Raw genomic sequence first — 20,052 nt, forward strand, 5'->3', positions numbered from 1 at the left:
AGGGCAGATTCAGGCGACTACAGCCAGGACCCCACACCAGTGGGCAGAAGCACGGCTCTGTGTGTGGGGGTGGGGGGGTGCCCAGTTCAGAGGTGGGGGCAGAGGTCAGGGGAGGACCCACACTGTCGGTGGAGGGTTGTGTAAAAGGAAAGGCACCATCCACTGGTTACCTTCTCTCTCCATCTCACAGCCTAGCTTTCACAATGCTTCCTCTTTTTAAATTAAAAAAAAAAAATCATAAACTATTGCCCTGTCAACATGTCACCTTCCAAGAAATTGTTGACAAGGCACCACTCTAGAAAATGTGTTCAGGAAACAACCTCTCCCCAGCTGCATTTCTAGATTCAAGCATTCCTTTTTCCCCCTTCAGTTCTTCTTCTTCTTCTTTTTTTTTTTTTAAGTTTTTACTTTGATCCAAGCATAACTTTGTCACTTTGCTCCCCCTGTTCAACCGTCCAAGAACTTCCTCTCTAGCACAGTATTATCCGCTAGAAATAGAATGGAAGTCACATAGATAGTTGAAAATTCTCTCCTAGTCACAGTAAAAATAAGTAAAAGCAAATAGGTGACATTAATTTTAATGTTTCATTTAAGCCAACGTACCCAAAAAAATTCACTTCAACGTGAAATCAACATAAAATTATGAATGGGGAATTGTACATTCTTTTTTGTATTAAGTCCTTGGAATCCAGCAGTATTTTACACGTACGGCATATCAATTTGGACGAGCCACGTTTCATGGGCTCAGCAGCCACATGTGGCTGCCGGCTCCCGTGTTGGACGGCAAAACCTCTCTGCCCGGTTTTGATAATGTGGCCTTGCGTGACCAGTGGTGCTCCCCTGCCGTCACAGAACCACAGGGCCAGCTGCTGCTTCACAGTCCCTTGAACGCCTCTGCCCACTTGTCTTCCACACGCCTGTTTATCGATGTCCCTCTTCCTATTCTTTCCTAATTCTTAAACGTCTAGTACATTCTCCGGCACTATCGTGCTTAAAATAAGTGCCACATGAGTTTGTAATCAATTAGATAGTACCCTGCATGGGTCGCTACAGCTTCACCTGCATTTCTTCTCCCTAACTAGATTTTAATCTCCTCATAAGGCAGGGCATATGTTTTATATTTCTTTAGAGAGCCTGTGGTGTCTAGAACCATTATTAATGCTCAATAAATACTTACTGACTGGCTCACTGAGGGAATCAAACCACAGCTCAAAAGGCAATGTGTTTTTATTCTCTCTTTATCACTGTGGATACAACCATTTCTTAGCAATAGCTTGAGTTCAAATTGTCTTCTCTTACACGTGGCCTGTTAGGAACTCAAGCAGCCGCTAAATTACAAAGGAAATGGAGATCTGATCATCTTGAAACTAACCAGAAGTAAGTGTGCCCTTCTGGCCATTTTGACTTAGCAGCCAACGTGTTCAGAAGTTAACCTTCAACCAGTGTGCCGTCTCTCTGATCATGACGTTCACCCCCCCAAACAACATCCTGCAATTTAGGGATTCTGCCACCAGATGGTGATGGGGCACCTTGGTCACGGTTACACAATCCAGACTGTTAAGACATCTAATAGTCTGAGTTTCATAATGATATTTTACAAAATACAATTTTTAAAAATTCATAAGGATGCTTTGGTACCTTCATTCATAATTCACTAACTATGATAATCACAGCTTTAATAGCTCTCCCAGATAATCATTAGATACACCTTTCTATCTAATTTTGTAGCTTTTCTTGAAGTCAAATTACTCCTGGACTTAATAATTGTTCTGGAGCCTCGGTCTGTTGGACATGAAAAACCCTTGCAAAATCTTGCTGCAGCCAGTCCTGGGGGCTTGGGCTGTGAGACCACCCCTCTTGCACAGTTTTCTCTTTAGATTCCTCAAAAGCTCCCCCTCTGTTAAAAAGCTAGTGGTGGGGGGCCAGGTGGGGAGGGAAATAAAAAGACAGCCTAAACAATGGCCTGCACAAGTCTGTCATATCAGCAGAAAGGAATTTTTAACTTTAGTCTAAGTGCATCATCTTATATAAAACAACAAAAGAGAAAACCAGCACGGAAACAAAGCACAACTTGCATTCACACAACAGCTTGAACTCCCCAAGTTCCCTTCTATAGAACTGTTACAATTGAAGTTTTTAAGAGACGGGGCCGTGATTTGAAGCAGGTTTCTGAATAATACTTTAACTGGTTTCTAGCCTCCCTCAACTTCTACTTCTGACATGTAGTCTTCTCAGTGTCAAAATGTCGAGGTGGGAAAAAGGACCATGTTCCGTGCTGCCCCGTTGCCCTGGGTCACAGCATGGTCTTCTGGCCTGACCAACAGGATGACAACTGCGCCTGAGAACTGCCTCGGGTTTGGGGTTCTCAACACGTCTGCCGCCTCACGTCAGGCAAGACACTTCCCTTTTATGTTCCTCATTAGCTGTGAATGTCCCCTTTCCGTATGTTCTAGGCACGGATGTCCAAGGGCTCACCTGTCAGTTTAAAGAAGATTCTTACAAACGTAATGCTAGGTGTTCATCTTAACACATTCCTCTTTGAGGAGCTGCCCCAACCATTCCCTGAAAGTGCTCTCCAATCTATGCACACCTAGAGATGTTCCAGAAAACTCTGGGCTCACCACAGTTGCTCATTAAACAGGATGCCTCAAAATCTCATTCTTTTTCCTCCCCAGACCAGCAAGCCAAATCCTCATCTTGATTTCCTAAACTTATTATATAAACAACGTGAGGGACTGAACGTTTGTGTCCCCCCAAAATTCATATGCTGAAATCCTAACCCCTCACGTGCTGATAGGCGGCGGTGGGGCCTTTGGAAGTAGTTAGGTCATGAGCGGGGAGCCCTCAGGGATAGAATTAGCGTCCTGCTAAGAAGAGAGCTTGCTTCCTGTCCGTCTCTTCCCACCACGTGGGGACACAAGAAGACGGTTATTTGCAAACTAGAACGTGGGCTCTCACAGACACGGGGTCTGCTGGCTCCTGGATCTTGGACTTCCAGCCTCCAGAACTGGGAGAAATAAGTGTTTGTTGAAGTCACCCAGTCTCTGACAACTTGCTACGGCAGCCTGAACTAAGACAAATGGGAAGACCTGAGAAACCAACTTCACAAAAATCTCCAGTGCACTTCCGGTGAATCCCAGGGGCTCCCAGCGGCCTGAGGACACCACAGGTCACTGCTGGTGAGCCTCTGCACTGTCATTTCGCGTCAGCTCTGTGCGCACCGCGTGCCGGCATTCAGATCCGTGAGCCCCCGAGCTCTTCCCTGCCTCTGTGGTTTCTCTCCTGAGTTCTCCCCACCTCCCCTTTTCTCGGCCCACTCTGATAAGCACTTTTAAAGCAAGAAGGCCCCTTGCCAACTCTGCCCAATCCCTGTTCCTCCCACAACCCTGTTTCCTTCATAGCCTTTATCACTACCTGAACTTAGTAGCGGTTACGTGTTTATCCTGTCTGCCCCCTCCTGCACGGAAACTCTAGAAAGGCAGGAGCTTGCGGTCTCCTTCACCACGGTCTCTGGTCAATGCCTGGACAAGCACAGAGCAGGCATTCAGTCAATATTGTTGGGCCACTTACCCATACTGTGACTTTCAAGTTCTTTTCCACAAACCATGTGACGAGTACTACAAACCAGCAAGAGCGGGCAGAGCAGAGTTTCTCTGCTCCCACTTTTCCTACCTCCACTTCTGAGGAAGGTCTGCAATGAGAGGGCCTCGGAGCTGGAAGCAGGGAGGGGAATCATGGGCTTCAGTTTTCTGAGGCTTAACATCATTGTCATATAGGATTTGTTAAGTGTCTCCAGTCCTATAGACCCGTGAGTATTGCTGGGTTAGTTCCCAAAGTCACTTCTCCCTGGGGTCCTTCAGCTCTGATTTCACATAACTCTCCCTAAAGCCCAGGGATTTGAGGGCTTGGACTCTGGAGACAGACAGACCCAACTCTGAAGCTTGGCTCTGCCACTCACCAGCCCTGGGGCCTTAAATTGTCAAGCTCCAATGTCTTCGTCTCTAAACAGGAATGGCGGCAGTAGCTACCTCACAGAGTGGTGGTAAGACTGAGTGGATCAATCAGACAAAGGGGCCTTAAAGCACCTGCACGGAGTACCGCACAAACAGGTACCCCACCCCGCCGTCCAGGCTCAGCCCCTGCCTCTGGTAACCTTCCACCCTTACAGTGTCAGCTCAGGGTGTGTGCAAGGTTCTAGAACACAGAAAACCAGCCAGCGCACACTGCTCTCAAATGATCAGAGCTCGTGTTCTCCTCCCACCTGTGTGATTAATACATCTCTCATAATCCAGCCTGCGATTTGCCAAGTGAACTCACTGGGCGTTTTGTTGGACTTGGAGAAATAGGGGCTCACTCCTGATCTCCTGCCCAAGCAAGTAGCGGTTTGCAGAATGCTAGCCAACAAAGCAAATAAAATAAAACCGATCAAAGCAAGAGAAAGGGGGAAATCCTAGGTTTCTGTGCAATCCCAACCCCTCCGAGGAGTATGAAGAAACAGCTCCCCTCCTCTGCAACTACAAGCAATGAGCGTCGCTATTTCTCTCTCCCGCCTGTGCAAAGTGACGCTCCCCGGACCGCCACACAGCTCAGCGACGGCGCAAGGGTGGGACGGTCACGCAAAGGGTTAACGGTTAACACACATGCCTAACTGCATAGCAGACTTGAAATGTTAAGATGTAAAAATAGACCGTCATGCGTAAAAGCATAGCATGGCTTCTTCTGAACACTTGCTTTATTAATCACCCGCAAGTTTATCTTGAAAACACCAAAGCAACCTGGCGTCAGTGGCAGGGGAGGAAAAGGAAAGAGTTCTGCTGACAACCTGTCTCAGGCAAGCGAATTCTCTGTTGCTCTGTGCCTCAGTTTCCCCACACAAGACATGGGCATCGGGAGATCTTAAATGAATGACAGGTGATGAACAGTCATCAAGGTAACTGAAAACAGGGCCCTTACAAAGCCAGGGAACAAGGAGCAGCCAGCAGGCACTGGGATGCGCACCCTGCCCGCTGCCCCCGGGGCTGGCTGGCTGGCGAGGGGACGGCCCTCGGGGGGGGGGGGTTACCTTCACAAACTGCACATCGCTGAGGATGTGCACCGAGTAGTCAGGGGTGTAGAGGTTGTTGCCGCTGCCGCACAGCTGCGTGTTGCTCCCGCCGAAGTCACTGCGCTCGCGGTTTGGAGACTCGGAGCGGTTCAACCCGCTGCAGCGAGAAGGGGACCGGTTTACTGCAGATGGTGGGGGAGAGGGACGGAGAGAAGGCAAGGCAAGGTGGGTGGGGAGGAGAAGGGGAGGGAAAGAGAGACGGGGAGGGGGTATTTACTGAGGGCCCGCAGGCCTTCTGGGCAATGGTAACACCCGGTGGTAGAACGGGCAGCACCCTTCCCATCACGGGGGTTCCTCCTGCTCCCCACAAGCTCTACCAGGGAGCAGCTGGGCAGAGGCGGCCACAGCCTCTCTCAGTCCTGGTCTTTGAGCTCAGGGCAGGGGTTGAGGACCGTGCTGTGAGTCCAGAGCGAGAGATCCTCTCCCAGGATCTAAACTCCATTCACGGGCCTTATTTCAGGAAGGCGAACCCCTCAGGTTTGACCTCACCTATGACCAATCCTGGCCGTGCTGAGGCACGTGAGTGGGGATAACTCAGGCCTATCCTAACACTGGACAAGCAGAGGCCCACAAACTATATGGGTGCCTATTTGAATCACATTAATAAACTGTTAAAATATGTTCTATCCTTGTCCTTGACAATTATACTGTCATAACCTGGAAGGCAAGGTCCACCTCCTTAGAATTTCTGCTAAAGCGGAAAACATAAAACAGGGCTGTATGGGGAAAAACAGTTCCCTCCCCCCAGGGCTGTTTAGGGGAGGAATTCCAGGATTCCCATACCTGAAATGTGGTCCAGAAGGCAGAACACAGGGTCTGGCCCTGTGAACTCCTCACCCCACAGAAAGGGCTAGGACTGAGGAGGGCCAAAGTGAGGTCCTCCGAGGTGTGGGCCTAGGGCAGGACTCCATCTAGGCCGAAGTGGGGAGGAGGATACTGGGATAACCCACAGGAATCCTAAATGTTCAGAGTCAGGGTTTGTTTGTTTGTTTGTTTTCCCATTTTCAAGAACTACTTCTAGGGAGAGTTCAATTAAGACCACTGGTCACTTGGTTTCAAAATGGATTATGTGAACTACCTTCCCTGAATCAACAGAAGAGAGGTTCTTAAAGTGACCCTAGCATAATCTCAACCACAGAATAAACCTGAGGGAGAGACTGTCAAGCCCCTTTCACCCCTCTGCTTCCCAACTTATGCCACGCTGCATTTCTTTCCCCGAAGGGGAAGGGGGTGTGCTGTCAGCCTCTGGTAACACAGACTTAGGTCAGGGGCTCGGATGCAGAGTCTGGTTCCTCAGAGATCCCACTCCTTGTGCTTTCAGGGTAGAACCTCGGGAATTCAATCCTGTCTCCTGAGATAATGGTGCCATCAGTCAAGATAATTGATTAGCATCTATTTGGAGAGAGTCCTTGAGGGTTGGTGGTCTGTTTAGCTGCAAGCTGTTACTCTTGTCTGGCAAACCAGGTAGTGGAAAGGGTAAAATAACAACAGCTGAATCATTTTTCGCATTAGAACCATAACAATCACTGCCATGATAGGATAATAGAATTAAGGATTCTATTTCCAGTGTCCCCTTCTCAGTAAGTACCCCTCACATATACTCCATTGTTTACGCCGGAAACCTGGGGGCGCCCCCGACTCCTGCCACTCCCCGAACCCCACACCAGGCCCTCTCACCTCCACTTCTGACATAAGCTGGTCGGCCCCCATCTCTGTTCCCCACTCAAGTCCCAATTACCTGGACCCCTAACCTCCTTGCTTTGTCCCTGAAAGCCCCCCATGACCTGACTCCTGCTTTCCTGTCTGGTCTCATCTTGGGGACTCTCTTCCCCTCCCTGCTTGCTCTGCTGCCCTCCATCATGCAAAGTGTCCCCCACTATCTCAGAAGATGCCACTTCTCCTGCCCACCTTTCCCTACCTCCCTGACCTCCCCCTCTCTTGAGTCTCAGTCATCAGGTCTCAGCTGAAAGCCACATTCTCTGAAGACTTTGGCGCTTTCCCTGTTTTCTTCTATCACTTTCCCTTGTTCATTCCTTCAAAGTACTTCTCACAAGTTTTAATTCATTATGTGTTTGTACTTGTGACATCTACTCAATTCAACGCTAAATTCCATGAGGGCAGAGATCTTGTCTTTTCTGGTCATTGTGGTCCACTCAGTACCTAGCACTGGGCCTGGCCTAGAACAGAGCTCAATAAAAATGTACAGAACGAATGAATCGACACCTAAGGTCCCTTAAAGAGTTTTAAGGTAGAATCTAAATTTTGTAAAAAAAAAAGATTTCAGAGCTCTCAAATCACCCTGGATTGGAAAGCCTTTCCTTTGCAGCTTACAGTCATCCTGGGGAAGCTGACTTCTCCAAGAAGCTAGGGGCAGATAGAAGGGCACTCCAACACCGACGCTGGAGAGAGTCAGAGAATGTGCAATGAGAGCCAAGGGCACCAAGAGGCCTCGGGCTTTGGCCCAGTAACTTGAGGAGGAGGCCACAGGGAACACCAGGACTTTGTTAACTAAAAGCGTATGAAACTGGGGATCCTGGAGTCAGGTCTCTAGGGCCCTACTTATCCACTGGGTGATGGAGGGACAGACCCTCTTCCATAGTGACCAAGGCCTGAGGCCAGTGATGGTGCCAAGGAGAACAGAGTGAAGCACCGAGGTGACTGTAAATGGCAGCAGTACTGGGCAGAAGAACGTGCATTTCATTTCTGGCTCTGGTCCCTTGAAAACGAGCTGATGCGCTCCGGCTCGGCTGGACCCTCTTGGTCTTCCGGGCCGGTGGCTGCTCAGTAAGTCAATGGCGCTTCCTCGGGGTAATTGCTGCGGAAAAGGGGGGCAGGCAGCCCTGCAGGAGGGTGACTTCTTTGTCGTGTGTGTGGCGTCTGGAACACCACACCCTGACCTGGCGGGTCTTACCCTCAACTCGGTTTAGAACAAGTGGAGAGAGTGTGAGCAGGTCCTGAGAAATGACCACCTCTCCCTGGGCACCCTCCACCTTGCCTGGTGGGACACGTGCTGCACACACCCCACGTGTGCTGTTCCACCTCGTCACCCCTTATATCACAGTTCCAGGCGCATTCCAGGAGGGTGGCGGGGAGACAGGCCTCTCGTATCTGCTAGACCACTTCCATCCATAGAAGGCTCTGCCTCCATCAATTCCACGGTCTGTTGGAAACAGAGGCCACAAACACCCCCTGTTCCCCCCAGAGCTCTCATCCTCGCCAGCATCCCGCACAGGCATGCCACTCTGCTGTCACTCACGGGACCACGTGTCAGATGCGAGCGACATCACTGTGGTGCTAGGAGGAGAAGCATGTGGCATTTTGTTTTTTAAAGTAAGAACAAGGCTATTGAAGGTTTATTCAAAATCCCAAAGGCTTCCCAACGCCAAAAGATACAACTGTCTTACAAAGGTCGGGCCTATAAAAGCAATTTTTAAAAGGAAAAAAACTTCATGACAAAGAAAGTCCCAGCTCATCTGAGTGTTGTGCAAGATCAGTGTTTTCGTGTCCCAGAGCCTGACATTCCTCAATAGGTAGGACGCTGATGACTCGGCATTTTGGTAATTGTGCACATACACTCAGAGGTTTCTGAGCAAGGGAAATGGAAATGCTTTTAATAAAAAAAAGAGAAGAAATCAGTAACAGACGAGTGTCCCAGCAGCATGGCAAACTAGTTCAAGTTGTATAATTCCCCTTGGCATTTCCTAAGAGCAGAGGCCCAGGCTGGGGGAGTGAAGTGAAGAGGAAAAGAGCTATAGTGGAAGAGGTCTAAGAGGGGACAGACCAAACAGCGACCAAACTGACCACAGAATCCCTCACCAGGGGGTAGGCCAAGCAGCCAACTTATCCCTTGTCCGCTCTTGCTTACATCACATCCTCAAGCTGGCCCTGGAGACTGGGTGGTGGGGAGCAGGGTTTTCTGCTCTGGACTCGCAAGTGCTGGGGAGAAGCATGATAGACCCCATTCCTGCTGTCTCTGTGTGGTCAGCCTGCAAGGGATATCTGTCCTAGAGGGCAAGTTGGAGTTACTGGGGTTGGGTGGAGAAGACGCTGGGGTAAAATTAGGGTGGGAGAGGGGGTGGAAGAGGATTTTACACTCTAACTGAGGCTGAATGGAATCGCCTCTGCACCGATAGGCGTGACCCTATGAACCTGTACACAGCTCTGGGATGCCTGCCTCACTCATGACACCTGTACCTAGAGCAGAACCCGTGATACAGAAGAAGGCCCCGCTTCCCGTTCCGGTCTGGGGATTTGAGGGGGAAATAGGGTTCAGCGGCTGCCGGCCTCTATCTTTTGGAGCATCAGTGAGGGACAAGGGGGAACAGTCCTCTGGGTCATGGTCACTGTGCCATGGGCCATCTCTGTTCTCCAAACTGGATGCGGGAGTTTAATTACATAGGTCTATAAGAGCACAAAGTAGGATTATTAAAATTCATCATTCTGGGGTAACAGTCAACATCAGACAACCAAATGCCAAAAGCTCTCTGTCAAAGCTACAATGTAAACTCCGCAAATCAGCCCAAGTTAGGAGCCCAGATGAACTCGTTCACATTACATGGGGCTTTAATGGTTCCCAAATGTTTACGACACAAAAGCCAACCCAAAGGAATATTGCCGCTTACCACATTTCACAAAGTAAAAGGATTATTTTTAGAGACTCCCTGTATATTCTGGGAAGAAACGGTCCCCATCCATCTCAAAGCACGTTGCAGATGTCAACTGAACACTGAAAAAGAATCCCTGCTCCTGACCTCTCTCCTGCCTCTGTGCTTTTGTGGATTGGGAAGGATTGTCATGGGGAACTCGAAATCATCTCCACTGGGAAAAGAAAAAAGGAATGACGCCGGGGAGAGGGAATGATAACTGGAGCTGTGTACTCTCAGTGGGTTGATCAGAAGTCTACTTTTTAAACGAAAGCACCTGCAAAGCTGGCTAATTACATCATGCTCTGGAAGCAATGCACAAAACCACTCCGCTCTCCTTATTTCGAACTAAAGCTCAAATAGAAGGAAACTGCCTCTGGATAATGGTGGCAATATTTGGTGCAGGGACCGCTGGCCTCAATCCATTGTGAGCACCATAACTCATTAGCATGACTGCTTTCAAAATGCTAATAAGTCACAGTCCTCTAGGGGGCACAAAATGCCCGTGTTCAGAGGGGTAGCCAAGTCCAGGACAATAGAAGTAGGACCTAAGAGGCTCAGATTCCATACATCACCCAGCGCTCATCAAGACAGGTGCAGTCCTTAATCACCATCACCCATTTTACTCATCTCCCATCCCCTCGCCTCTGGGAACCATCAGTTTGAGTGTGTTTCTTGGTTTGTCTCTTTCTTTTTCCTTTGCTCATTTGTTTTGTTTCTAAAATGCCACAGGTCACTACACTGTACACCTGAAACTAATATAACACTGTATGTTAGCCATACTGGAATTTAAAACAAAAAAAGAATTTTGCCATGTATACAATATATATGTATCAAATTATCACATACATCTTAAACTTACACGGTGTTATATGTCAATTATGTCTCAATAAAACCAGAAACCTTTTTTTATTTTGAGTACAGTTGACACACAGGGTCCCACTGGTTTCAGGTGTACAACTTAGTGATTTGACAAGTCTACACATGGTGCTGTGCTCACAGGTGTAGCTCCCATCTGTCCATTACATCGCTATCACAGTATCACTGAGTATTCCTTGTGCTCTGCTTTTTGTTCCTGTGACTTATTCACCTCAACTGGGAACTTTTTGTTAAAAATAAAAAAGAATTGGAAAAATTCGAAAAGTAAATAAATGTGACCTTAAAAAAAGAGAGATCTGGATTCCAATCCTCATCCTTCTCCCTTCTCATTACACCTGTGATACTGATGGATGGATCAATGTTTTCAGAGCCTGTTTCCTTACTATTGTTTTCCACGGATAACTCCTTCCCATCTCCTGAGGTGGTTGTAGGGATCAAATAAAATGACTGAGTTCTTTTTAAACTTGAAGGCCCTATTAATTTCCAGGATTTCTCTTCCCTCTGTGTAAGATGGGGGCGAGACATAATATCTGCAAATAATTGTATTTGGATCATAAATCAAGTATGGGGCCAGACAAAAGGAGACCAGACGAAAGGAGGTGGGGAGGAGAGAGTCCAAGGAGAAGCAGGGCACCCACGCCTTTTCTTTTTTCTTGCTGTGTTCATCACTGCTCCACTCTGCAGAGGTAAGCCAAGGGTGGGGAGAAGCTGGCCTTGCTCTCAGCTTTGCGGCTTACCTATTTCTTGTTGGGTTGAACAGCCAGTCATGGAAAATGAGAGGAAGGTAAAAGAGCTCGCAGGACAGCTGCCACCCACCAGGGTTGGGTCAGAAGTCGCAGCACCTCCTGGGGGTGGGGGTGTCACACAGCAGAAACAAGTCGCCTTCATCTTGGTCTGACACTGGGTTACCATCAAGTTTTTCATAATAAATATCAATGAGCTAGAATTAACCTTCCTTTAACTGGAAAGTTACAAGGAACTGGCTTGCCTGGTTAACTGAGGGTAATTTAAAAGGAAGCTATACCCCTGCTTTGATCCTTTCGGTTGAGTATCTTTTAAAAATGTAAGCCTTCCCTTGCGGCTGAAACTTCATAGCATACTCTTCATTCGTCAAGACTCCCTGCGTGTGAAGGGTCTTGAAGTCCATGATGTGGTCATGTCTCATTTTGCCGGCAGGCAGGAGTAGACCAGTTAGCTGGTAAAAGGCACCCGCTTGGCATCCCGCATCGACTACACTGGTGTGGAATCATCACGAAGGCATGAGCTCTCACAAAGCGAGAAAAACGTTATTTCTTGGCGGAAAATCATCATTAAATGGGAGAGAAAACTTTGGTGAAATTTGAGAAGGTGATTAACTTGTACAGATAAACATGGGAACCAGATGGTTTTAGATGGGGAAAATGAGATTTGGAAAGCAGGAGTCAACATAAATACTTCTGAAGCGGCAAACTTGGGGTTTTGAGGTCTCAGGACATAGCATTTTTGAAAGTTGAGGGTCTACTGTACAGAGAGCAAAACATAAGTGGGTTCCTGCTGGCTGAGGTTATGGTGGGGCCTCAGAATCCTACTGTGGCACTGGGATAGGGAGACAGATGGGGGGTTGCAGGGAAATGGACCGTGTTTTCACATTCTAACTTCAGGGCAATTTAACAGATAGATTCTTGGTTTGGTCATTACTTGTTTCATGAGCCTAAGAGAGCAGCCTCTAGACAAGAAAACAATATAAACACTTCATTTATTATTTAGATTCATTACATTCTCCTCCACCCTTGAGTTACTGGGTAGTTCTAGGAGGGAGCTGGCTGACCCAGTTAAAAAGAAACCCAGCAACTTTTATTTAATTAACAACAGAGGTTAAACCTAATGAAAAGTTGTTTTGAAATTTTCACACATATTCTTTGTATGAGTAAGGCCAGAGAGAGTAACGTTACGGGGAAGATGAGGATGGGTTAGCGGTCAGCTAAAGGCAGAGGCCACACAGAATGAATGGTGGAGGGAAAACAGGTAGCAGTAAGGAATGGTACTCTGCTGTTTCCTTCTACTCCTCTCCTGATGCACTCCTCATCCCTCTATTCTGCAGTGAGACAAATGATGAGGAAGAACTCCCACCATCCCTCGCCCCCTCATTTCTCCCTGTACCTGCACAGAGACATCCCTGGGAGCTAAATTCACAAGTGACACCACGACTCAGCAATGCCTGGGCCGTTTGTGCCACGTTATCTGTGTGATGAGCCTTAGACCTGGCAGTGCCCGCCGGGAGAGACGAGTTCTCTGCGGGACCCTGACAGAGACCGATGGCCTCTTGCACACCCCACTGAATCTATGGAGACCGAGACACCCACGCATGTTTACCTGGGGAGCCTGCCAGAGAGTCCCCTCTGCTGAAGGCGAAGGTACGAGACACAGAGACGGGCACTAAAGAGTCAAGGGCCAAGGATTTGTGAGTTGCGAAAGGGAAGATAAACAGAAAAGGAGAAAGACAAAGAGCAAAGTGTGTGAGTCAGTCTGTTCTTGAATCTTCACAATGTCACATTTCTCTGCAAAAGGGAATCTTGCCTCTGAAAACAGGGAAATTGCAAATTTCTCTCACAAAGTCACTCTCCAGAAACAGGAACATAAAACAGACTTGGCTGAAAGTCTTCTGAAAAGATGTGCAGTAATCTTAGTGGGGATTCGACCTGCCGATGACAAGAACAGGCAGGGTCCCTAGGGGGTGGGGGTGGGGGTGGGGGGGACGTGTGTCTACAGCATTCTCTCTGAGCCCGCGTAGATGCTGGGAGTCCAGCATTGCCTCCCCCCCCCGCCCCGGGCTCTCCCCACCGCCTCAGGGATCTGCCCCCTGCGCCGCAGCTAAAAGCAGAGAGCATGCTCCTGCCAGGGGCAGCCGGAGGAAGCCGAACCCTGCCTCAGACTCCGAGGAGCTGGGGACGAACTGTGCATTGCTGGATCAAGGGGTGTTTCTGCTGGGAATCTGTGTTCCCCTCTCTTATCTAATTGTTCGGAGAGACCCTTCCTTGGGGACTAAATAAAGTCAGGCTGCAAGTGACAGCACACTGAAATCGGCAACTTCCGTAGTCTTCTCTGTTGCACTGAGTGATTGTCCTGAAATTACCCATACACGCAGGGGAGTCGGGGAGCTTTATACCTCCCTGATTGATAATCATTTGGTCTGACACCAGATGTCAAAGAATATTGGAATGGGCCCCTAATGTGAGACATACCGGGATAAGAAACCCCCCAGTCTCAAGAAGCATCCTAGAGCTTCCTGGGCTGCAAGTGAAACATACACCCCACCAAAAGGTAGGAGGACAGCCTCTCCCTGCCTGCATTGCCCTGTGGGCATCCATTCCTTCTACCCTGAGCTCAAGCCTGGTTCCTTCAGAGTCCCAGGCTCACCGTGATCTGCCTGGGTTCCCTGGCAGTAGATCCGAGAGACAGGGGACTGTGTTGGCTGTGTTCCCTTTATCCTGCACAGGAAAACCAGGGTGACTTACTCATAACCTCAACTTCGACTTTGAGGCTAGGTCCAAGGCCAGGGTTCTGGCGAACCTGTCATCCCATTAATCTCCCTCAAAGGCTAATAAAGGTACAGGCTGGCTTTGAGGACAGGGGTAGTTTACTAGACCCAGACCCTATAAGAATTCACTGCCTTACACTCTCCTTTGACTGTAGGCTGAGGTTCATTGCCGGTGAGTGATGCTGGGAGGCTGGACCCTGGGCTGGGGGTGCATCCGGCACAAGTGGGGGTTGTGGCAGCCTTGGTGGATATGCCACAGTGTACCCCACTAAGTGGGGAGTGCTTGCGGGGGATGATGGGAAACGTCTCTGTGCCCCTACTGGCTAATTCGATTTCTTTCTCCTTCTGAAGATTTATAAAGGTACTCAGAAGTGAGGGGAGGGGAAGAATTTAATGCTCCTTTTTAGTTACCAGTTTTGAAGGAGAGATCAGTGTTGCAAGTTTACTCTTGTCTCACTGATAAAATGGAAGGAGAAATGGATAGAAAGAATTAGAGACAGGAAGAAAGGAAGGGAGGAAACCAGGTAACAGCTTCCCATGGCTTTTAAAATAATTTTCTTTTTAAAGAAAAAAGGTCATCCATATTAGGTGGGCTGGGGAGCCTCACGTAGCTCTTTGTTCGCCCATTTTTTGGTCTTCTGAAAGAGCCAGAATAGGGCCCCATGTCTAGGTAACATTCAGAATCCTAGGAATTACTCTACGGAACAATCCCTAATGTGATGGATGGAAATCTCCTTTGGAGACCCAAGATTTCCCTGCTCCTGTAGCCCATCCCTTCCCCATCCAGAGTTCTTGTTCTAAGATGATGATGCTTCCTTCATCAACCTTGCTTGAGATTTGTGGGCCTATGTAAGTGTAATAATGTACCAGGGCTTTACTTTTCTAGGTCTTCAGCTCACACTGGGCCACGCCTTGGGTGCGGGCAGGTACCTCAGCTTCATTTCAGCCTTCTGCTCGGCCAGGATATGAATTACACTGTAAATTGTATTTCCACATGGAAATTGCTTTCTGGAACATGATGGGTCTCAAATCCGTATTTCTTTTTTTTTTCTTCTTTTTTGGGCTCGATCCCAGGACCCTGAGATCATGACCTGAACCAAAGGCAGACACTCAGCATACTGAGCCACCCAGGCACCCCTCAAATCCGTATTTCGTTGCCCTGTGTGAACTAGCCGGGACATGGGAATGCGTCTGGGGAGTCATTAACTTGCTGGGTAATTTGGAGCAAGTCAATTCTTTAGTTTCTTTGTATTAAAATGGTACCTTTCCTGTGCCAGGGATTGTGATACCAAGCTTTGTGATCCTCTGATAAATCCCAATAGAAAGCACTCCATAAAATCTTTTTTATGGTGAGAGAAAACACCCCATTTGGCATGAAAATAGCCACCACTGTAAACACCAACAGCTGAAAGCAATGCAAAATTCAGACCCATGAATCAAAAAGAAATCTAGAGAAATAATTCTTTCTGGATCACACTTATAGCCCAATAAATGCCATGCCTTCTAAATGCAAGTATGCTAACTCCCCACAGGAAACAGCGAGAAGGCAGAGCGCAGAAGGGGCAGAACAAACGAGCCATCAGCCCTGCGGCAGCCCCCCGCATCAGCGTGCACAGCCAGCTGGCAGCCAGCTCTCCACCAGCTACGACGTGGTGACGAGGAAAGAGAAGCAGGTAAGCGACACACCGCGCCAGCCTGGAACGTACATCCCACGACCTTGCGGTCATTTCCTACCGATACAGTGATGACATACCCGTGTCATGTAAAGTAAAGGCCAGTGGGTGAATTACATCCTAGCAGAGAAGGAAAGGCTGAACCTCCACCAGAGCACCCCAGTCACCTGCCTGCATTCCCCAGCAGGTGACACGAAATGGTGCCCCTCCCCTCGCAACTTCCCTCCCTGTCATTCCTCACTTGCACGTGAGCAGAGAAGCAGCAGAAAACATTCCAAACACAGAAACGCAAAGCCTGTGGACTGTGGGTACCTGGCAGGAGGCAGTGTTCCTGGCAGAGCATTACAAAGAGGCTGCCACCATTTGGGTTAGCCCCCGCCCAGGCTCAAAGTGCTCAGTCCAGGTCCCCAGAGTGGGCTGAGGCCGGACAACGATGGGGGCAGATGAGGGAGGGGTTTGAGAGATACATACGAAAGACAGAGGATCCGGCCAGGCTTCCAACCTTCCGCACGTCGTTATCTGAGGACAGAAGGATGCAGCGCGTTTCAGAGGCAGTTCACAACACACACCTTCTTGTGGGAATGCTCCCTCCTTCACCCCACCCCCAGCACCAAGTAACCCTGCAAAAACCAGGCCATCAAATGGAAGTGTAGAAAGCAAAATAAACTTGTCTTTTCATAGGGAAAAATACCCCTATACGCTCCTGACACTTGCTAATGTTACAGTCTACCATGTACTTCCACAAACAAACTCTCTGAATCAGAAAGGACTCTTCCACCCATTTTACGGAGGAGGAAACTAGAGTCTAGGAAGTTAAATGGCTTGTACAGAGAGTCCCTAAGAGGAGTCAGGACTTGAACGCAGATGCTCTTCTCCACAATATCCCATTGCTTCCCCAAGGAGCTCTGGCTTGGAACTGGCATACCTGAGCAAGCAGTGGTCATGACGGCTGGGACACCATAGTACGTGAAGGCTCCATTCTCGAAGCGAAGGCCTTCCTTCCCAACCTCCACTTCCACTTTACCCTGGGGAAAGAAGGAAGCGTACTAAGGGCGTGTTCGAGTACTTCCAGTTCTATTACTGACTACAACCCTAGGCACTTCTGTCTGGATAACAAACAGCTGGACTTGAGTTCTTATCACAGGGAAATGTGAAGTCCGTCCAGATCCGTTTCAAGAAGAGCACCTCCGACTTCAGTAGGCCTTGGCGGTACATTAATTGCTTAGTTCATACAGAGGCATCGAGTCCTGAATAACCACCTCTCTTTGCATGCTCTGATGGCCCTTCCATGATGAATGTCCTGGCCCCAGCTAGCCCTGGGCCCCGTAAACTGGCCCACTGGTTTGGTCTGAGATTAGACCATCTCTGAGTCCGGTTGAGAGAAAATCAGAGTCTGTGGGGAGCTTGTTTGATTCATCAGCAGGAATAACGACAGCTGATGGCCAGCAGTAGCGTGTATCTGTGGGCCCGACACTGTGCTATGTACACTCACTCGGTCCCACCACCCTATGACGTCCATACTGCTTTTACCCCCAGTTTACAGGTGAATCAATTTGAGGCTCAGGTTAAATAACTTGGTCAAGGTTAGTTAGAAAATGGCAACATTGGTATTTTAAAGCCAGATCTTTCCCATTTCTGAACCTACACTCTTGCCACTACCTTTCACTCCCTCCAACTTTTACTTGAAAGTGGTTAAGTTTACAGGAAGCATAAGACAGTAGGTTATATGAGTTCATTATGTTATATAAAGAATGTAACGGGACTCTTGTTGGTCTTCAGCAGTGAAGAGTGTGACTCCGTTTTTGGAGAAGGGAGGTCATTTTCTGAGGCTATGTGGAAGGATGGGTGTGGGGCCCATTACAGGGTCAGAGCAGACAGGCTGTAGGTGGACTGTAAGCAAAGAGTTACTTCTAAGGTTACTGAGCTTCATTAAGATTTTAAGGCAATCACTATATTTCGGGTTCGTGAGATTCTGTTGAGAAGAGATGGGCAATAGTGCCAGGGCTAATGGTGGAGCAGGGCCAGGGAGCCAGCCGCGTCACAAGCTGGAACCGCACATGACAGCTATTTGCGACAGGCCTATCCAGGCACCCAGGGCAGAAGGCGACGGTACTTATGTGAGCACTGGGAAGATGCTGCACCTCTTTCATGCAGTCAGTTGTTCCCTCCCGGTCCTCTTAAGGCGGAGAAGATTCGAGAGGCCGCAAAGGCTGAAATGGGGCAGAGAGAGTGGATGTGTTCCATGCACCTCCAGAGCAAGGAGTGGGTGGGAGTCAGGTATGGTGAGACGTCAGCATGGCAGATCCGAGACGTGCATCCCCACCCACCCCACCATAAACACTGCTGACTGCCACCAAGATCCCACCACTCTCAGGACACCGGCCAGTCACACCTGGCCCCTCCTGTGGGTCATGGACAAACTCCCATCCCATCTGGCCTTGCCCCGAGGTAGCAGGCAGAGCCTTCGAACCCGGCACTGAGGAGGCACAGCCGCTCCTGTCCATCCAGCCCGGAGATGCCCTTGTCCCGCCCTGGGAGGGTCTCTAACTCTCCCGCTCACCTGCAGAAGCAGCACGAAGTAGTCCACGGGGCGGTTGCGCTGGTAGAGGTAGTGTTCTGGGGCTTTCTTGTTCTTCTCGTCAAACTTCAGCTCCTGGATCACATTGGGGTGCTTCAGGAGTCGGAGCAGGATCTTCTCTGAGAGGTACAGGGATTTAAAGGGCTCCACTTCTAGGGGAGATAGGGAGGCAGGAAGAATCAGCAGCTGGAGGAGTCAGGATGGGCACACCAGGCATGGGTCCGGAGGCAGCTCCATTCCTGCTCCGGGGCACCGAGCCGGCAGGGCTCTTGTGAGTCTCTTGGGGGGGGTCTTCCACCCAAGTGCGCACCTCGGCTTCGCCCCTATGCCCTCTGGGCATGTGTGTCCCTGTGCTGGCAACCTGGAGAAAACAGGTCACCATTCTGGAAATGGCACTTTTAATTTTCTTCTTGATGTTATTTCAAGTTGGGTGTGGACTTAAAAAAGAAGGCAGTTTTGCCACTTGCAACAACATGGATGAACCCGGAGGACGTCATGCTAAATGAAATAAGCTAGACGCATAAGGACAAACATGTATGATACCACTTATATGATGAATCTAAAATAGTCACCTCAGGGCGCCTGGGTGGCTCAGTCGGTGTGCATCCGACTCTTGATTTTGGCTCAGGTCATGATCTCAGGGTTGTGAGAGTGAACTCCTCGGTGGGCTCCACGCCAGGCCTGGAGCCTACTTAAGATTCTATCTTCCTCTCCCTCTGCCTTCCCCCACCCTTGTGTGTGTTCTCTCTCTCAAAAAATTTTTCAAAAGTAATAAAATAGTCAAACTCGTAGAAGCAGAGAGTAGCATCCTGGTTGGCCAGGGCTAGTGGGAGGGACACATGGGCGAGGTATTGGTCAAAGGGTGCAAAGTTGCCATTATGCAGGATGAATAAGTCCTAGAGATCTCCTGCATAGCTTAGTGCCTGTAATTAGCAATACTGTATGGTATACTTAAAATTTTGCTAAGAGGGTAGATCTTATGTTAACATAACAAAATAATAAATAAAGAGGGTGGGAGGAAACTCTTGGAGGTGATGAATATGCTTATGGCAGACACTGTGGGAATAGTCTCACAGGTGTGTACTTAGCTCCAAACTCCTCAAGTCGTATGCGTTACGTGTGTACCACTTTTTGTATGTCAATCTTACCGCAATAAAGTGGTTTAAGAAAAAAAAAAGCAATGATAAAAAGAGCATGGATAAGCAAGCCATGTGAACAATAAAGGCTTTAATGCTATAATCAAATGAAATACAGAGAATTTAATCTGACTTATTGGTATGACATGTATCTGTTGAATGAAATGAAATCCCAAGTTAATATAGAGTTAATTACTTAAGTGATACATTCTCAAAAATGTGAAGCCTTGTTGCATCACATTTTCATATTAATGGATATTATTATATGTTATATCATGTTGTGAACAGATACAGCTGTTTTCTGTGACAGGCAGCCAGTAGTTAAAAGAAATCTGTACTCAGGACTAGAAAATAGGTTGAAAACTACTTTCAAGAAGCTCCAAGTTAAAATTTTCTATTTTTTAGCCCCTGGAACAGTACTAGCACGCATAACACACCTGATAAATAGATGTCGGACTAACTGACAACTGAATTTAGTCGTGGGTGTGATTGTTCTAAGTCAGCACCTTAATTAGGCCTGAG

The 20,052-nt window shown here is 48.4% G+C and overlaps 1 protein-coding gene across 1 annotated transcript in view; it reads right to left on the reverse strand.

The window, feature by feature from the left end:
* The window catches only part of CNNM1 (cyclin and CBS domain divalent metal cation transport mediator 1), a 57,479-nt gene that overhangs the window by 10,387 nt on the left and 27,040 nt on the right, over positions 1 to 20,052 (reverse strand). Inside the window, exons 4-7 of the mRNA XM_045784485.2 lie at positions 18,377 to 18,546; positions 16,742 to 16,841; positions 16,288 to 16,335; positions 5,063 to 5,226 (exon numbers count right to left, since the gene is read on the reverse strand). Of these exons, the coding sequence (XP_045640441.2) occupies positions 5,063 to 5,226; positions 16,288 to 16,335; positions 16,742 to 16,841; positions 18,377 to 18,546 (482 nt within the window). The remainder of the gene's footprint in view (positions 1 to 5,062; positions 5,227 to 16,287; positions 16,336 to 16,741; positions 16,842 to 18,376; positions 18,547 to 20,052) is intronic.

The sequence above is a fragment of the Ursus americanus genome, chromosome 6 (genome assembly GCF_024610735.1).
Source record: "Ursus americanus isolate L20-20 chromosome 6, mUrsAme1.1.p, whole genome shotgun sequence".
NCBI lineage: Eukaryota > Metazoa > Chordata > Mammalia > Carnivora > Ursidae > Ursus > Ursus americanus.